General features: G+C 41.0%; 1 protein-coding gene across 2 annotated transcripts; it reads right to left on the bottom strand.

Moving 5' to 3' along the window:
- Positions 1 to 5,634: 5,634 nt before the first annotated feature.
- PRDX4 (peroxiredoxin 4) lies at positions 5,635 to 20,207 on the bottom strand. 2 transcript variants are annotated; one of them, XM_090062271.1, is made up of 8 exons: positions 19,959 to 20,207; positions 14,880 to 14,997; positions 13,834 to 13,950; positions 12,125 to 12,247; positions 9,089 to 9,219; positions 7,459 to 7,493; positions 6,048 to 6,094; positions 5,635 to 5,762 (listed from the first exon to the last, which is right to left on the bottom strand). In XM_090062271.1, exons 1-8 carry the CDS (start codon positions 20,146 to 20,148, stop codon positions 5,759 to 5,761), a joined length of 765 nt encoding a protein of 254 aa, XP_089918397.1. In that variant the 5' UTR covers positions 20,149 to 20,207; the 3' UTR covers positions 5,635 to 5,758. The 2 variants fall into 2 exon arrangements, with proteins under 2 accessions (XP_089918397.1, XP_089918388.1); XM_090062262.1 differs by lacking the exon at positions 6,048 to 6,094 and having other exon boundaries at positions 19,959 to 20,206.
- Positions 20,208 to 20,421: the final 214 nt, after the last annotated feature.

Raw genomic sequence — 20,421 nt, forward strand, 5'->3', positions numbered from 1 at the left:
TTTGTGGCACTCTTCCCAAAAAGGTTGGTCCCTATTGAACTGGAATGATGAAGCTCAGAAAGCCGATTGATTGCCTTCCACTGCCGAAGATGCTTTGTGTTTGCATCTAAAGCTATTTGTGCTTTATAGAATTCTCTCCTTCTACATCTGGGGACACTGAGCTGCACTAATTAAATGTGCCTAGAGCATCATGTGTATCAGTGTCCCCATGCTGAAAAATGGCTGTGGGGCTCTGAACTAAAGCGCCTTCAAGCGTGATGCTGGAGCTTGCTGGAGTGCAGTAATTGCCACTCTCCAGCAGATTCAATTAATTGAGTCTGCTCCAATGTGCTGTAATTACAGCATGTGGGAGCAGCCTCTCTGCACGTGTATAGGAGCCCTGAGGCACCAGGAGTTTAAAATGACTTGGCAAAAATAACAAATGTGAGTGGTTGGTATGCTAGAGTTTATTTGCCCAGACTTTTGGCCCTGCTGACAAACAATATTAAGTACATTTTCCTATTGTTGGTGATATACACTCTCCTCGGACTTGCACACGTACCACCAGCCCATTCACAATCTTACCTCTTTGGAATCCACATTTTAGGTGTCAGGTAAAGCATGTGTCAGCTATAGTCAATACGTTGCTTTAATAGTTGTGGGACAACTATTTGCCTGCAACAATACGGTGCATTAACTAGTCTCTTGCAAGACAAAGGAAACAATTTGGCTGTATTCGGCACTGGTGAGACCTTACTGGGAATCCTGTGTCTACTTTGGGGCACCATATTTCAGGAGAGATTTGAATTCTAGCAAACATGACGTGAGAAAGGTAGGAAAAACTGACATTGTTTAGTCCGAAGAAGATAAAGTTGAGGGTGGATTTGATAGCAGTCTTCAGCCACTTGAAGGGTGAAGGGTGGTTATGAAGAAGAAGTGATAAACTTCTCTGGCTGCAGAGGACAAGACAAGAAAAGCCTGGAGAGGAAGAACTTCCTATCTCTGAGAGTGGTTATGCCGTGGAACTGATTATCTGGAGAGATTGTAAAATCCTTGCATGTTTTTAAGAGCAGGTCAGACAGACATTGGCCTGGGATGGTTTAGACAGGGCTGGTCTGGTTCTGCCTTGAACAGGAGATGGGACTAGATGACCTCTTTGGGTCCCTTTCAGCTCTACTTTTTTATGATTCTATATACATTAAATACTATGTAGACTTAGATCACATCTTTGCATATCAGACCTGACTCATTTCTTTGAATGAGAGGAGGTTGAAAGTGCAGATAAAATTACACAGAAGGCAGAGAATCCTATTGCTTGATCACTCTGATGTAAAAGTAACCCTCACTCATTAAAAACATTGGAACAATGGACAGAGGATATGTTGAAGATGTCCCCTCCATGCAAATTCTAAGAAGCCATGCTGAAAATACTGATGAAAGTTTTGAAAAGAAAAATTCAATTAAGTTAAATGTCTTCACTGTTTCCATTGCTATTGATAAAAAATACTGAGCACAGACAAGAACATCTTGCAGATTTTATCCTTTATTAGTATTCACAAGTGTTGCCTGGCCTATTTGAATTCACTTGAAGTTAATCATGATTTCTTCTGTCTTTGGAGCTGAATGCTTTGTATATGAAGCTTTACATAAGTAACGGATAACCCAACATTTTCAAATCTGGGTGCTGGAAGTCAGTCTCCTAAATTTATTAATATATATCTAAATAAAAATTGTCTGAGCATCTACAGTGCCTCTTGACTTCAGCCAAAGAGACCATGCACTCATCAACGGCCACTTCTTTATTTGATTCATTAATATTTTTTAGGAAGCTAATTTTACGCCTTACATTTGAAAACCCACAGCTCTTGTGCTGTGCAGAAGCCCATTATGCTATTTACCAGGTATATCAGCAATCGTGGTGAATGAGCAATACATTTTCCTCTGGCATGAAAAGCATTTGGCTTAACTCAACAGTGAAGCGGACATGGAGAATAAGCATAAACCAGGAAAGCATAGACTGATTTTTGACTCTCAATTTTGTTAGTTATAGTGACTGTAGAAAGTGAAATGGACAGAGCAGTGAATGTTTAACTGCTCCAAAGATTTGCCCCAAACCACAATCTAATACTAAAAAGCCTTAAATCTCTTGTCAGCTACTCTTCAGCTGCACACAAGTGAGAGGTCTTTGAGAAAGGAGCTGAAAAAGAGGTAGCAACAAACTGGGAGTGCACAGACACCTACAAGAGTCTTTGTCTGCCATGTATCCCATCTGGGACAATACTACTGCCAGACCTGTGTTATGGAATTTGGTTTCCTGCATTAATTCTGGTCCAGGATCACAAAACTAATGAACACTTATGGGCAGTTTAGTATAAAAAATGTAATCCTCTCAAGCACCTGGTGATAACCAGAGAATTTCCCACTCTTATTTTAGACATCTGAACTGTTCCGTAAGTGACAGCTTGATTCAGCAGTCTTGTATTAGGATGATAAGGTACATAAATATCTCCCAAAGGGAAAGGAGATGACCTTTCAGACAACTATCAAAATTCAAACAATCTTCATCCCTTTATTTCTTTTCTGCATTAATCGTAATTTTTTCTTTCTTGTCTCCATCATCTCCCATTCCACTCTCTCCAGGGAACTACCTTGCTGCCTTTTTACTACTTGCACCTACTTGCAAAGCTATTACAATGTTAAGAAACTCAAAATACCCTAATGCTTAACAGCTGTATGCACTAGGGTTTCTTGAAAGCTGGTCTAAAACAGGAAGAAAGAACTCAATGGCAAAGCTGAGTGTAAGACCAGCTAATCCTTTTCATCTGTGCGTGATGTAACTGAGTCTGATGCAGGTGGGTGACGGTATAACTTTTGCTGGTGATGATGGATTAGATCATCAAATCCTCTGAGTTCTGGTTGTCACAGCTGTGGATGGGGTAGGGCACAGGTGACTTTCTGCTCCCTCATCTCCAATCTTTGGAGCAACATGGAGGCTTCTGGTGTCCTAATAATGATCCTAATGTTACAAGGTGGCAGTGCTTATGGTTCTTGCAGTTTTCCTTTTCCATAGCAGTCTCAGCTCCTCCAGCTTGTTTTCCTGTTCTGTTCTGGAGGCACTTGGTGGTAGGTGTTCAGTTTCCTGTCCTTCTATTGGCCCCATATTCATCCTTGCCACTTTCCAGCTTTTCTCCCTGAACAACATTCCCATGGTCCCTTTATTTTTATGCATCCTGCCCCCCAGTGTCTTTTCCCCTTGTATATTTTAAGGATGGGAAAATGTACAAATTTCTCTTTCCTCTGAAACTAATTTTCTTCCTTTCCAATGCTTGTTTCCAATATACAGAACCACTCCCATACTGTTTTCAGATCCTTGTCTTTAAAAAAAAAAAAAAAAAAAAATCCATTGGTACTGCTTTGTTGCAAGCAGCACCCCTGCATAAACTTCTAGAGCCAGCCCTTTACATCTGGAATAGCTGTACTGCTTCAGACCTAAACCTGCCATTTTGCAAGCAACTCATGTGTGCCAGCTCTTCTCTTCCAACTACTAAGTACTCTACCTCCTATTGAGTTTCCCTTTTGTTTCTGAGTGTCAATATTTTACACATCTTGCACTCAGGTGTTTGGTAATGCCATTGTTGCATGATTCCCCAGTGCTTTGAATGTAGATTTCTAACGTACTGTAGAGGCTTTTGTCATTTTCTTCCATTTGCCCGATAGGCCACCTGGTGTAGTGAATGGCTGCAAGCAGAAGCATGTTCAGTGAAGTTTATGCCTTCTTTCTGTTTCATTGGGTCAGGATGGATGGACAAATATCCTACTATTCAGGTCAATTTGGGGCTTGAATGAGTTACCTGCCTGCTGCTGAACTGGAGTGGAAATGTTGGTGTGGTGAGTAAAATGACAGATAGGAGTAGCAAACTTCTTACTGGTACCTGCATGAGAGGAGTGCAGCTGCTGTTTCATGGCAAAGGGCACGTTAGATCTGTTTGAGTCTTGGGTTCTCCCTGAGTGCCCAGGCAGTAGTCATGGCCAAGTGCCCATCTGTCATCTGAAGCTAACAGGAAAATGAAAACCTCCTGGAATGTATTCTGGTCAATATTGTTACAACCAAGACTTTTCTAGAGTTGTTTAGAGCAGTGTTTCTTACCCTGTGGGTTGTGACCCAAAAGCGGGTCCCAAGAATATGATGAAAGGGTTACGAGCAACATTTAAAAATTGATCAACAAATTTAAAAAAATGGATTCTCCTTTTAAAGGAGAAAAATGTGGGAAACTGTGGCTTTTCCTTGCAGACTGTCAGAGTTCCAGCCTGTGAGAGGCTGTTTGGGGCTCCCTATGCCCCACACCCTGTGGGGGGCTGGGGCCGGGGGCAGTGGGTCAAGAGTGAGGGGCACTGGCCATCAACGTTTACAAATGGGTCCTGGTACAAAAAAGGCTGTATGTATTTTAATTACAGTGATGCTCAAAGGCCTCAATCAGGTTGGGGCTCCAATGTGGTAGGTTGCTGTACAGGCACACAGAGGTCTGCTTGTCACTTGGGGGAGGGTACACAATTTAGGAAGTGTATCCTGAGCCATACTATATAGTTCAGTGAGAGTTCATCAGGCGCCTGGGGGCAGGAAACATTGTAAGAAATACAGTGCGCAAGAGGAACAAGCCTCGGTGATACTGTTGTATTTAGAACATTAAAGAATCCAATACTCCTGTGGCTCTTGGGCTCCGAACTGTAACGCTTGCGGAGGGGTTTAATTCTTGTTCACAACACTGATGCTTTTTCAGTTGTCTTTGCTGCATAAACTTATGTTGAAAAGATCTAAAGGAAGTGGGCTGCCAAAGCACACATGACGACACGCATTTAAGAGGGATTCCAAGTACTAGTGAAGAACTAGCATACCTTAGTGGTGATGTTTTTGATCTGTGGGAGGAAATGTGTGTGCATGAAACCCAAGTGTTTAGTGACCAATATTATTCAATCCATGCAGAACACCTGTGCTGGTCTAGAAAGATTTTACAGCTCACCCCTTCTGAATTTAGGTGCTATGGTAGCAAGTGGATAGGAAGAAGTGAAGGGAGAATTATCCATAATGGAAATTATAATCTACTTATTGTATTGACAAAGACCACAGAAGTTTACGTGTTAGCAAAGGATTGGTCTTTACATTCAATTTTTTCTATGATAAAACTGGTGTAGTTCCATTTATATCGATGATACTATGCCAACTGGTGCCAGCCAAGAATGTTTCGTGTCTTTAGACAGAAAATAATTTAAATGGCAAAACAGGACCAGCTGTATTCCTGGTTTCAGGTTTAGTTTGTTTTTTTTCTGACACTCAACCATTTGGATTTTAGACTATCACCAATAGCCAGGTGCCACTTCCTCAGCTGTGGCACTAGTTCTAGAATACAGCCAGACTTGTTCGGCTTTTTGAAAACTAAAGGACACAGAGGGATTGCATTCGTGGCATTTTACTAGTGCAGGTTAATGTCTAAGACCACATGAGTTCAACGTAAAAGGAATAGGCAAATTCAAGCTAAAGCTCTCAGCTTTCTTTTAGGAACACCTACCAGAAAAGACAAATTGTATCCATTCTTTCTGTTGCTGGATGTTCAGACCTGTACTTTGAGAGAGCAGCTACAAATCAGACAAACACCTGGATATAACAAAATTAATGAAACTTTATTGGCAGCTTTTTAAAGTTGTATGTAATTTGTGTAGGTCAGGAGAAGCAAATTTCAGTTTAGTTTATCAAAATACTTCAGTTTTCCAGCAGGATCTGGGATTATCTGTGTAAGAAAGAAAGTGAAAGCATTAATCTGAAAGCAAACAGTACATCATGTATTGAAACCACTGCCACAAGCTACATCTAAAAGTTACTCATCAACTGTTTTTACTATTTTAGAAATACCTAAGAGTTGGAAGAGTATGGGCAGCAAAAGTAGGGGAGGAGTTTAAGGAAGAAGGTCTGCATAGTTGAAAGAGCACACACCAGTCTGACCTGCCCCAAAAGCAAACTCGAAATGATTTTAATGAATTAACATCTGTAATCAAGAGCCTCAAAAGTTACTTACAGCTCTTCTCTTGGCCACCAGGCTCTCATGGCTTCTTCAGGTTTGATCTAATCAAATCAAACATATTTAGACGGCAGGGCTACAGATGTCAATGTCTCCCAAAGAATGTGTTCCTGAACTACATTGCAACTTAAGTGCTCAGCAGTTTTTGTAGAGAATGAATTATTGTTATTTACTGTAGCAATATAAACTCATTGGGAGACTCAAGCATCTCAGCACTGAGTGAATAGCTGAATATAGAGGTACTAAAACAGTGGCTGCCATATAGCAGTAACTTCTACACATCTAAATTATTACCATTAACTGGGTGTTCCATTTTATGAATATCACTGTTTCACAGAAGTGCTCAACCTTCCTTACGATAAACGTTACATGCCTAGCAACTGCTGATGGATGGATTATTTAGGCTGGCCAGTATCACGGAATGTATAACTTCCAAATATCGGTGCGTCAGCTAATCCACTTTCCTTATTGAATTTAAACATCCCACCTTGTGCACCAGTAGGGTGGGGTGCCTGTTGTTGCAGTGGTGGGGATGGGGAGGGATGCCTGTGCACTGCAGCCTGGTGGCCTGGCATAACTGGTGCGGCCAGCATAGCATACGACTCCTGGGGGCTGATAAATTGGACAGCCCTGGATAACCAGATATAGACACTATATAAACTATTTCAAATGCTACCAAACCTTGAATAGTATTTTTAAGGCTCTTTTTAAATATAATTTTGCTGTGCCCACAGCTGAAAGGAGCTGGTTCAAACAAAACAGCATCCTCAAACTAATACCAATGTTCTAATTATGAAGCTGGCAGCCTTCTGCAGCCCAGTTTCTTATCACAATATTTTTGTTATTCTATTGGTGCCTAATCCAACTCCACTGAGGTTAATTACTTCAGTGAGAAGTGACTCGGGGCCCTTGTTCTTCTGCTCACGATTGCATGTTGGAAAGCAGCAAACAAGGACACCGCGACGCAACTGAGCCTTTCATCTTGGAATTCGAACAGGAGCACACTGTCTTTTTTGCCAGTCCCTATAAATCCTGCCCTAGCCTGAGCAGTGTTATTGTTTATATGAAGGTATTATCTAGGCACGCTGAATAATCACATTGTGCTAGACATTATAGGCCAGGAAGTGAGAGAACTGTTCTTGACTGATGAGCTTACAATTAGTTCTTAAGTTGTATAGTATCTGGAGGAGAGAATTTTCTCTAGTGAGTTCCTTGGTGCTGGAACTTTTCATTTGTTGGAAAGTTGAGGGAGAAGGAAACTTCTGATGTGAAAAGGTAAACTTTCTGTATGAAAAATTCTTAAAATATGGCAATTGCAATAAATAATGACTGTGGTTTTAAGGTAGATTTTTACTGACAACTTGTATTGGCGCACACAATAATGCATGTACAATAAGTATTTACTTACAGTTTCACTGCCAGGCTTCCAACCAGCAGGGCAAACTGAGGGTGGAAGGAACAACAGCAAAGAGTTAGTAGAAAAGAATAGAGTATAAAGAAAATCAGTGTTCCCACTTGATTATTTTTCTGAACACACTCTTGGAAAATTAATCTCTTTGAATTTTAAATAAAACAGTAAAAAGGTGCCACACACAAGCACCAATTAAGTATGTAATGTTCTTGTACATCGCTGTCACTAAAATAACACCCACTGACACTTAATTTTATGGGAAACATTAAATTCTTCTGTTAATCAAAACTGGGAATCCCTGCTTGCCTGTATATATTTTGGCTTCGATTTGATTTGTGTGTTTTTTGTTTTGTTTTTTTAAATTCTCCAGGTTCTATTAATGAAATTATTGGCAAAATAACTATCTCTAGTGATGATTCTCAGTCCACTGAACATGAGGTTCTATGATAAGAACAGCTGATTTCCAGTCAGTGGAAATGCAGACAACCAAATTTTGTTTAGAATCAATGCCAGGAACCAAATATTAGTATAGGAATGCAGCTATTCTAAAACTTTTGCTACAGACTAACTGTTTTATTGGCTATCTGGCTTAGGAGGTAAAGGGACTGGGAGCAAAACTAATATTTGCTGTTCATAGGGAGCTGTATTTACTAATATAGCTCCTTTCATGGGCAACCTAGGAAAGCTGTTTTAGATAATGAGGGTGCTGCTGCTGCTGCAGTGTGTGTGTGTGTGTGTAGGCAAGCCATGTGCCCTTGTAGAGTTTCCAGAGCTTCACTAAAATGTTGTGCTGCCTGGTTGTCAGAATCAACCACTGAGAGTATGAGAACTTGTGTGTTTTAATCTGAGTACAGGACACAGCTGTTTGCACAGGTAATGTCAACATACAAACTGAGGACAAACTACAGCTGGGTCACTTCACATGCATTCACCTACACGTGAAACTCAGAGCTGGTGAAGCTGCTGAATGTGTCTATGAGTTTTTAGATTTAAAGCTCAAACTGGCCAAAACCCCAGTGGGTGTAACCTGGCATAACTTGGATGGAGGCAAAGGTACGAACAATACTGAAGTTAATTATGCTAAATTATATTAGCTGAGGGTATTGTCATGTCCTAAGAAAACCAACAGGACTTGCAGCCTGCATTTAACCTGCACATTCAACCCCACCTCATTTGTGGGAGATGCTTTTTACTGGTACAAAACAAGCAGAAGAGTCTCGCAAATGGTCATTGCATTCATGTTTTTTGGTCGCCAACAAATTATAGTGACAACACTTTTTAGCTTGCCCATGTTTATTAAGAAGGAAGAGGGGTAGATATGCACCTTTATAGACTACCTCTCTGATTTCTCATTGCCTCATACTTGGTGTCATGCTGTGGAAAGCACATGCAAAATGGATGTAAAAATGTTACTTTGCATTTTGTGTGCACACATGTAAATAATGAGAGTAAGCATGTGGCCTGCTGAATATTGAGACCACATAACCAAAAATCTCTTTATAGCATGATAAATCAGTCTTGGAAGCTATCAAATGCCTTGTTTCCTAATCACTCTTAAAAAACCTTTCTAATTTAGTTAAGCAAAAACTCAGCACAAGTCCCATTGCCAAAATACTGAATAAAGGACCTTCTCCGTGTTTATCGGTGTACTGGAATGCTTGTACCAAACGAAGTGTTTCATCCACTGATCTGCCAACAGGAAGGTCATTCATTGTGATCTGTCGAAGGACCCTCTTATCATCAATAATGAAGAGGCCTCTGTGGGGGGGAAAAGAAGGAAATTCTTGTTTCAGATAACAGAACTGATGATTCTTATCTCTGTTATTCACATTGTATTCAGAGGCTGTGGAATATACGTCTGTTCTGCAAGCACTATACAAACAGGTCGATGAAGAAATTCTGTCTTAAACCCTGAATTTTCTTAGCAAGTTCCTTACTGTTACTTATTTCATTGTGCATCCGAAGTATTACGGACTTACCCTTTCACATTTTAGAGAGTCTCTAATACCAATCTCATAATGGAAGACCCTTTTATTGACAGTGTTTCGTTTTTTCCGTTGCTGAGAAGTGCCTTCACTGCAGCACTTTTCAGATAATGCCAAAGCCAAATTAGAAGTAATGAAAATGCATTCTTCTTCTGTTCTATTATGATAGTATTTTTTTTAATACTGTATATATATTTTTACCAATCCAGTAATTTGGCATTATAAAGACTTCACATGGAAATCCTGTAACATTGTCCATAAAACAATATTTATTTCTTAGTGTACAGTCTAAGTAGACTGCAGACTTAGTATTGTATCAATAGCACTGAACTGTTTAACCAAGAATATAAGACACTTTGAAATGCATAAGCCAAGGGTTGGCTGCAAATACTTAGTATACTAATAAAGCAAAGCACTTGTTATGCTTATATGTAAAGACCCGGAGAGCTCTTGTCCACTCTAACAGTAGATCATAGAAACTGCCATGCTGTACTGCACTAGATGGTTACTCCATCTAGCCTCCTACTTCTGTAAATAAGCAGAACCAGACTAATCGGAGATGTACAAAAACATCACTTATAAACAACAGGTAATTTTTATCTTGCATTAGTTTGTTACCCTAGCATATGTTAGGTTTCAGAGTTTGTAAACTTTCATTAGAAATGTTGCTACAGTGAACTATTTGAAGTGCTGACACCCATGCAAGTACACCATACTTTTATATGTAGCAAAATTCTTGATTTCAAGGTGTTTTTGAAATAATGAGTGTCCATGCGTTGTGTAGAATTTCCTTCTATTACTTCTCAACTTGCTACCTTCCAATTTTACTGAATATTCTTCCTCCAGGAAAAGGTCCTAGTTCCTGATATGCCCCCTCTTTACCATTTATTAGTCTACATAATTGATTGGCCACTTCATTTCTCTTTCAAAAATAGTCTCAAAATCTTTGGTCAGATTCTTCCCCAGCCTCAGACTTCTGAGGGGATATTCCTGGTATTGCATAATACTCCAGATAAGGACATATCACTGGTTTACATAATGGCAAAACTTCTGTGTTTTCATCCTATCCTTATGCATACTAATAATGTGTTTGTTCCTCTGACCATAATTTTACACTGAGCAAAGGTTGTCATTCAGTTGTCTAAAAGGTGTTTTTCCTGTGTTGATAAAGTTAAAATTCACACCCTTAGAAGGCATGAGTGTACGTTACATGAGTAATGTACTTTCAGTGTACATTATTTTTGAATGTTCTGTTATGCTGCTTTTTATTTTCCTGTCATGCTGCCATTTCAACACAGAAACTGTCTCAAGTTTTTTGCATCCCTTCCTGATTTTTGACTGAAGTAACCATCTGCAAATTTTGCTACCATCCTGTTCAACTTTTTAAATAAGTATTAAACACTGGTCAAGTACAGAATCCCACCATTAGTCTTTTGCTATGTTGAAAATTAACCATATAACCCTATTTTGTGTACTCTTCAGCAATAACATAATAACATCAGTTAGAATCTGCACCCCCCTCCATCATGGGTGACGCTGTATTTACCTTTCACTTTTGTGCACTGTAGCTAATAAAAGAAATATTTAGACAGGACTTTGTTCCTTCCAAGTCTACCTTCATTACCTATTTGATGCTGCAGCACTACTGTATTAAACTATGCTGCTGTGTATGCAGGCTACTTAGCCTGTTGGCTTTCTTAGGAGAATTTTGCTTCCTATGAACTCCTCAGCCACCCCACTAATGCAAAGTTCAGTCTTTTAAAGAACAAAGAAACAAAGTAAACAAAATCCCTCTGCCCTGTCCCAGAAGCTAGAAGAGGAGCACCTTTTTGCTCTGTCCCTAGCATAGCTCTCTGGCCCCTCCTTGCAGCAAGCTGTTCCTCTTCACACCTTGCTTACTCTTCCAGGGGGGACAATTTCTGCTTACCCAAATGCTTCCCAGATGGGCTTTCTTACTAGCCTGTTGAACTTCACTGTTCCCTCTTACAGGGACAGACTATTTTGTTACATTTTGCCCCAGTAAACAATAATTGCACTGGTAATCAGCTGGCAAACATTCAAAGATGGTTTATTCTTTTATTAAATTAACTAATCTTGAATAAGTAGTGGTTTATCTTAGGAAATGAATAAAATTAGGTTTTTATACTTGCTGGATAAGCCATACGAACTCACACAAGGGAACCATAAGTTTTAATTCTGAGCTTTTCTTACATAAAAAAAATCCACAAAGTTAACTTTTGAAATGTTTTCGTCTGGACTAAGGTTGTATACACAATGCACACATCTACACGTGCTTTACTGTGGAGTATGCCAATTAGCTCCACAGTAGAGTGTCACAATCTACATGTGTGTTGGTATGATGCCAGAACAAGATGCAACAGTCTCAAGTTGCACAAGAGAAGTTTAGGTCAGATATTAGGAAGTGTTTTCTCACTTTCCCCCATGGAGGGTAGTAAAGTACTGGAACAGGTTACCCAGAGAGGTTGTGGGACTCTCCATCCTTGAAGGTTTTTAAGACCTGGCTAGACAAAGCCTTGGCTGGGATAATCTAGTTGAGGATGGTCCCGCTTTGAACAAGTGGTTGGACTAGATGATCTCCTGACATCTGTTGCAACCCCAACTTTCTATGATTCTAACTACTAGAGCAAGACAGAATGCAGTGTGGCAGCTTTTTATACCTAAGAGTGTGTCCTTGGTCCTCCAGATATACTCCATAATCTTTTGAAATTTGGTGCGTCAGATCTGAAAGAAGTGGGATCTTCAATGGCCCAAGTCCTCCTTGTTTTCGTGGCGTATTAATCCTTTTGACAAAAAAAAAAGCAGTTTATTTTTCAAGAAGACTTCTGTTACACCCTCCTCCCCCTTACTTGCACAATATTTTCTGACTGAATCCTTAACGGTCAGGGACTGAAATGATATAAACAGGATCAGCATAGCTTCATATAACATCACTTATTTTGGACTCTGGCTACAAAGCTTTGACTGCTTCATCCATTAAGACTAAATTCATTTCCTTCATTTCCCTATTATTAGAAGTCTACATGTGCTCTTCAAAATTATCTGGCTTTTGGAAAATTGAAGTTTCAAGATAGTGATTTCTTATCGTTTTCTTTTTTCTTGCCTCCCAAATCTGGGGGCTTAAAAATGGCAAAAGACTCGATGATAAGATGGTACCCAGAGACATTAGGATGTTCCTTTCTAGCAATAAACTGTATTGTGTTTTGTAAGTAAAATAAAGATTCTCAGTTCTACGTGTGAATCGCTATTTAAAAAGTGAGCTCAAGTCTGAAAAGCAGTTTAATGCAGGTAGCAGAATTTTTTTTCATTATGAATATCAATATTTGTTCAATTAATTGTCTATACTCATTCCATTCCTTCATTTTTCTCCCAGTCTGCTTTCCACCCTTCTCCAATATGTTCATTCATATACAAACATTTTTATTCTGCTCTTTAGGTCTCCTTGCATGCTTCACTTGTACATGAAAAATGTTCCTTTTCCGTTTGTGGGCAAACTACTACCCTGTCTACATTCTAATAACTTAAAAAAACCCCAAAACCCAAAAAATGATAGCAAGCGCCTTTTTTTAGTGTCAATTTATCAAACAAATTGTGACAATGTCACGTTTTAACTTGTAATGAATAACTAATTTAACCTCTTTCTGTTTGAGAGTCTTGCATGGACTCATTCTGTTTCTGAGATGAACTTCTGGTCTGCTAAGCAGGCTCAGCCACCTTTTCAGATTTTTATTAAACTTTTGTATAACTGTAGCATCCCAGCACTTTTACAAAGTGCGTAAAGCCACACGATTAGTATGTGGTAGGTGTGTTTCTTTCTCCTTTTCCTTCTGTTTCAGCCACAGGCAGTTGAATGAAATCTATGCAAATCTCAGAGTCCAAAGGAAATTCCTGTGTCTCTCTGCCTTATTTACTCAGGTTTAGTTAACAGTTATCCAATTTTCCTTCCTTCACATTATACATTATGGTCACATGCAAATTACCATTCATGAAGTCATTCTTTCTTAGACAATTTTCATGCTTAACATAGCATGTTGCATGCAAAAATCATTTTAGACCAATGCATGAACTGTATGTATCATTTCAACTAACATACAGGAAGAAAACACTCTGATAAGGTCATATGCAATTGGGTTATGAACATTTAACACTGTCATCTTTTAAAATAAACTTTTAAAGACTGGTTTTCATTTAAGAGCATCTTGTAAGTAACAAATGGCAGCATTTTTAGATCATGTCTTGTAGTTCAATATGTACTTGACAATACTGGTCTATCAGACATTGTCTCTAAATTTGGAGAAGCAGTTGATAACCTAGTATGGATGGACAAATAATTTCATATATAAAAAAAAAAAAGGGGCAGGCTACATACCATGCTAAGTGTGTGAACTGAGAGTCAACTGAACATGCCACTACTTCGGTGTTTATTGCTTTAAACTCTTCAATTCGGTCACTGAAGGCGATGATCTCAGTTGGACACACAAACGTGCTAAAATTTAAAATGGGTTAAATTCTCATTTCAGAATATTGAAGATTTCTCCACAGAACTTATCTGTGCACTGACAGAAGAAATTAGTTATTTTTTTCAGTAGAGAAAAATGGAAAACAAATTATAGATTAGTTTTTATCTTAAATTTTTGTTTACTTGAAGAAATCAAATCTGTTAGAAACAGCATTTTTACTAGTGTTTATCAAGATGTTTACAGACACATTCTAAAGAAACACTCCTATTCATAAACTGTAAGACTGAAAATACAGTCAGCAAGCATTACAATTTACAGTTTAAATATTCACAATGACTGTTCTTAGATTTTTAAAAAAGCAAGTGGCCAGGTTTCAAGGGTTAACTTTTATTCCCTTAACACTATTAGAGCAGTGTAATGTTCCTACTACTTCATTGCATACTTTTATTTCTCACTTCATGGAAATTGGAGTAACGCTGCTGAAGTCAAAGGAGCCATTACACCAACATTATGAGTGGGAATTGGACAAGTTGGGGGGGTACTTAAGTTATGTACACATCTGAAAGACAAAGGGGAAATCGCATGTTTTGAATATCACTTTAAGGGATCATGAAGTAGGCTGTGAAGAGTATTACTTCATCTGCATTTCTCACTTGCAGCAATGATTTACATGCTTGACCAGGAATGGAAATGCTGTCCAGCAAAGTACTAGTATATAAAGTTATTGCCCAAAGTAGTCCTTCATTAAAAAAGACAAATATCACATAAAATTTCACAACTGCAAGATGACAAGTCCAAGGAAATGCTTCTTTCCATCACCAAAAGAAAACATTAGACAACAAAATGTCAAGTGCAGCTTGCAATCAACGCCTTTACTCTGATTTTTACTTGCTCTGTTCCCAGTATTCTGAAGGGGGCAGAAAAAAAATGGTGCATTGACATTGGTTTTACTTACAAGTCAAGAGGGTAGAAGAAGAAGACGAGATATTTTCCATGGTAATCTGTTAATTTCAGCTCTTTAAACTCTCCATTGATTACTGCTGTTCCTTCCCAATGGGGTGCTGGCTTTGAGACTGCGAAATGGAATACATCCAAAATAAAGTATAAGTATAAAATGAGGCATTTGCATGCATATATATGTGTGGTTGTTTAGCACCTTGTGCCCAAGGATATGTTTTTTCCTTACTTAGGCACAGCTGTGGTTTTATATACTGAAATACAACGCAGGTTGGGTAGCTACACAAACTTGTAATTACTTTTAAAGGTGGGGTGTCAAACTAGCTTCCTGCCCTGGCCAGATTTGGACCTGGGGCTCCTTGTGGGTTGGATACAGCTCTGGGCACAGGATGGCTCTGGCTGTGGCAACTCCTACCTAGTTTGTACAGTGGCAGCAGCACCTCCATTCCTGCTGCAAACACCATGCTGGGGCTGGAGTGGTAGCTCCTGGTCTGGCCTGCAGTATGAGGCAGCAGTGTATCCAGCAGTTGAGGAGCTGGGGCTGCAGTGATGATGACAGGTGAAGCAAGCCCTCGCTTGCCCTCTTGCTGCTGACTGCCATGCTCACTGAGACTATAGGGCCCTGGATTCTGAGGCAGGCCATTCCCCCAACTTCCCATGGCCAGGCAGAAGCCCAGCAGGCTGGGTACAGCATCTGGTCTTCAGGACATATGTTGGACACCCCTGCTTTAAAATTTCATGACTGGCAACTCCACTATGTTGGCAGTCTCTCCAATAAGAGGATGAGAGTCTTCCAGTAAATAAGGAAGTCACTGGAGAGTTTGTAATGACTGAGGATGATCAGACATGTGCCTGTTTACTGCAAATGTGGCAAATAGTTCTGGGAAGTAGATCCCAGTGATGTTGGGTCACAACTCCTTTCCCCCCCCCCTTTCTCCATCTTGTCTATCCATCTCCGTAAGGAGACCATCTTGTTCAAAAAGATCAATGCCTTGTTACAAATCAGAGCACTGGGGATGATTTGGTGCTCAGGTCTCTCTGGTACTGATGTTAAGATTACATTTCTTCAGCTTTAGGGGTATAGGTTGTAGCCTTGTTGGTGTAAGGACACAGGCAGACAAGGTTCTTTTAGTAAATCTGGTATCTTTTATTAGACCAACTCAAATAGATGGAAAAATCCCTCTTCACAAGCTTTCAGGTACAAATACCCTTTGTTGCTAACTGCAGATGTTTCCTCAGCCTGACTAGGGGTATTTATACCTGAAAGACTGCAAAGAGTGATTTTTTTCCATCTATTTGAGTTGGTCTAATAAAAAGTATCAGATTTACCCAAAAAACCTTGTCTGCCTATTTCTTCAGCCTCACCTTTAAAGTGTCCTTGGATTTCTCCTCTTTGCCCACCCCTGGAGTGGTGGAAGTATAGGACCTGTTTTGGGAGCTGGTTGTCAGACATCTTTAGGGAACATCCTGTCCAATGGAGCTGGTGCTATATAAACACGCTTTCAATGATAGTGGTGCTTGCTTAAGCCAGAATGCTGGCATTCTTTCTTCTGTCCTTCCAACTGATATGGAAGATCTTCCAAAGCCATTTTTGATGATAACATAACAAAGCTTTCAGGCATTTCCTATATGTTGTCCAAGATTCATGCACATACAACAGAGTAGGGATGAAAACAGCCTGATGGACAAGAAGTTTACTTTGGGTTCTGATGTCATGATCACTGAAAATGGATTTTATCCAGTGTTGTATACTATTTTTTGGGAATGGTAGCTACCCAGGTAGGGGAAATAACATTCTCTAACAATTGCTGTCTAATTGTAATATGTGGAAGAGCAGCAGGTTCGTTCGGGGTGGCCTGATTAAGTATTGTCATTTAGGAGAACCATACATGTCAGCTGGTAGTTAATCGTGTAATGTGTTATGCTGTTCACATCTCACAGATTTAGGACCTTTATTTAGAACCCAACTCTTTATTTTAATATGAAACTTACTTCAGACTTTGGGAGACTACGCTATCTAGGAATAACTTATATGCTAGCACCACAAAGTGGCTCTGCTTCAACCTAGTTTTACTCCTAGCCAAGAACAGTATTCAGGATTCATTTTAGGTTATGCATTTCAGGAAATGCATAACCTAAAATGGGATGCACAGAACACAGAATTCACCTATAATTAATTTGGATGTTTCTTCACAAAAAAAACCAAACAGATTATGCAGGAAAAAAATGTTCACTAATAGAACTTATTGTGTTTTAAATGTGCTTATAGGAACTACTGTGTTTACTACTCCTCACCAAAGGAGAGTAGTATTAATTTTGAATGGAAGATGTTTTAAAAATGTGAACTTGGTGAAATAGTACTTCTTAAAATCAAAGTCCACAGCAATGTGAATTCTATGCCTGTAGACAAAGTGTGTTGGCGATGCAATAACAAACTGATGGAATAAAATGTGTGAATTTTTTCTCTTTAGACACAGCTCTAAGTAATATTTGGTACTGATCGATGTAGGGACTGATCTCTGTTAATAAATATGCCACTAATTATCATCTGTTGCAAGATGGCATATGCCATATGGATTACAGCACTAGACATTTAGAGCACCATTAAACTTGTTTTGATTAGGAAATTTTGGAAATTATGATGCACGTTACAACTTTGCATAGTAGTTACAAGTACAATACAAGCAGTAAGTGAACACATACATCAAGCACAGCAAAATATTCTTTAAATGATTTACCAAGTCTAGTTCAATTTTCAATTGTTTGTGGCAATACTTCACTTCCTTTTTATTTTTATAATAGTCTTGGTATTGTGAAATCTCAAGTTTTCTCTCCTTTTCTTACTGACATAAATAGGAGGAAATTGCTTGTTTCAAAGCGTGGGCAGGGATTTAGAGCAGGAAATTTTCTGATTTTAAACTGTTTTTCTTCATAAAATGATCTCCCCACTTTCCCCCAACACCTAAATTATTAACTTGAAAGGTTTTATAGCTTCTCATATTAGAAGAATCTCAATCTTTTTCAATACTTTTTTTTATTTGAGATTCATTTTTTGGTTTTGAAATGACTTTTGAAGCATTTCCATTTGACTTTCCTAAGTCATGTCAAAGTTTTAAAACTTAGTTCTGAGATTTTTTTTTACCTATATATCTTACAGTGGCCTGATCAAAAATATTTTTCAAACTACGTGGATGAATAACATCAGACATGTTGAGATGGACTTTTTGTCCTAGTTCAGAAAGGGAGATATTTGGGAATTTTAGACTTTTGCAGGACAAGAAAGCCTTTTATTTATTTAATTTAGTGCAGTTCTAGTCTTATTGGCCAGTACAACTACTGGCAATTTTATTTGTGCTACAAAACTGATTTAAGTGATTCCTGCCCTCCTCCTCTGCCCGCTCTTGTAAATGTAGTGGGTGATTAAATCATTTAACTGCAACACAAGGGGAAAAAAATTAGATATAGTTTTGCAACAAAATTCATTCACAGGAGAATGCTTTTGTTGGCTAAATCAAGTAACCACTCAGGAAAGAACAGAAGTCTAACTACAGCAAAAGTAAGTCTGGTTAGAGTTAATGACTTGTCTCTACCACTTGTCTACACAAAGACTACCACCACCTTGAAATGAGTGGTGTATGAAGCTAAACAATAACAGTGTGACCCTTTAAGTAAGCAGATAATATTTTTAAATCTTTCAGTTAGGAGAGGGAGAACTGCAGGGACAGAACTGCAAATCTGGCCTTTTACTAAGACAGTCATCAAATGAGTTGCATCTATATGAAGTATAAAATGGAATTCTGTAAAAATATGAGCTGTCCCCCCAGCAACCCCATGACAGGTCTAGCCTCTTTGCTCTTGAATGTCAGGTTGAGCAGAGGCCTGTTTCTCCTCCTCCTCTCGTTTTTTCCTCCTGCCTTAGCACTTATTCTGGGGATGCCCCTGGGGCAATGCCAGAAGCCAGCTACTGGGGGGGAGGAAGCTATGCAAGGACATATGGAAGAGGACCCTTTGCTCCCTACCCCAAGGACACTCGGTGCATGTTGTGGGGGGGTGAGGAGGGGGGAAAGCAGGTCAGGAAGTGCTTGTGTGCGAGTGAAGTGGAGCGGTTTGAGGAAAGTGGGAGGTATATGTGTACATGTGCGTGCATGAGGGAGGTGGGGTGTGTGTGTGGGTGCTTGTGAATGAATGGGGTGTGTGTGAGGAAGGAAGTGCTTGTGAATGGAGTGTGAGTGCACATGCATGCCATGTCCTTCCTACCCCGGTCCTCTGCCACACACCCACTGCCTGCTGCTTGTCCTCGTCCTCCCCCTGAGGAGGGAGGTGAGGTGGGGTGCATACGGAAGAGGCTGTGTAAGGGGGGAGGACTGCTTGTGAGCAGAGTGGCAGGTGTATGTCTGTGCAAGTGAAGCAGTGTGGGGTACGTGAGTAAAGCGCAGTGCGCACAAGGGTGCGTGTGCGTGGAGCTGGGGTGCGTACTTGTGTGGGAGGGGAGTGAAGGGGGGCGCAGCAGGAACGTAGCAGAGCTCAAGCGAGACTGTGCGTGTGCTAGCACAGCATGTCTCAACCTGTGGGTCATGACCCAAAAGAATACACAAAAGGGCTGCAAAGGAAGTTTTAAAAATGGGTCCTTTGGAGGAGAAAAACACGGGAAAATGGTGGCTTTTCCCTGGCAGAGCTCCAGCCTGCCAGGGGCCACCACCATGCCCCACACCCCACCCCACCCCACCCCCAGGAGCCTGAGGTGAGGGGCAGGTGGCTGCTTTCGAACTTAAAAAAACCTCCGATTTACTGGTCAGGACTGGCCAGCCGTGTTTACAAATGGGTCCCAGTACAAAAAGGTTGAGCGCCCCTGCGCTAATGTAGTGTGGGGGAGTGGAGGGGAAGGAGGTGCTGGTGTGGGAGGCCGGGGAGTGCGTCTGAGTGGGGGTGGAGTCACCGGCCGCACTGTGACGTGGCCTTCCCGGGACAGCGCGAGCCGCCGCACCCCATCCCCCCCGGGTCCCGTCCCGCGCGCGCCGCCTGCTCCCGCCCCTCCTCCCCCACGGGGGCGGTGGGGCCCGGCCCGGCCCGCACGTACTCTTGGCCTGGCTGAGGTGCAGGGAGTGGTCGGACACGGGCACGCGCGCCGCCTCGCCGGGGTAGACCTGCCCGCCCGCGTAGTAGTGGCACTGCTCGTCCCCCCGCGCCGCCCCGCGAGGCTCCTCCGCCGCCTGCCCGAGACCGGGCCTCGCCAGCAGCAAAAGCAGCGCCAGCAGCGCCGCCTCCATCGCCCGCCAGGCAGCTGCACGTCCCCCCGAGCCCAGCGCGGGAGTGGGCGGGGGCGAGGCGGAGCCTGCACACGTTCTCCGCCCCCCCGGCGGGCACGCGGTGGGCCTCGGACCCCGCTCCACGCCCCCCCTTACCACACCCGCACACAGATCCTTCTTGAGGCATACAAATACCCACGGCCCCTTCTTGAGATGTGCGCGCGTACACACACAATCCCTTCACCACCACCAACACACACACACACACACACACACACACACACACACACCCAC

This window comes from Crocodylus siamensis, chromosome 1, assembly GCF_052110815.1.
Source record: "Crocodylus siamensis isolate JL-2025a chromosome 1, ASM5211081v1, whole genome shotgun sequence".
NCBI classification, from domain to species: Eukaryota; Metazoa; Chordata; order Crocodylia; family Crocodylidae; genus Crocodylus; species Crocodylus siamensis.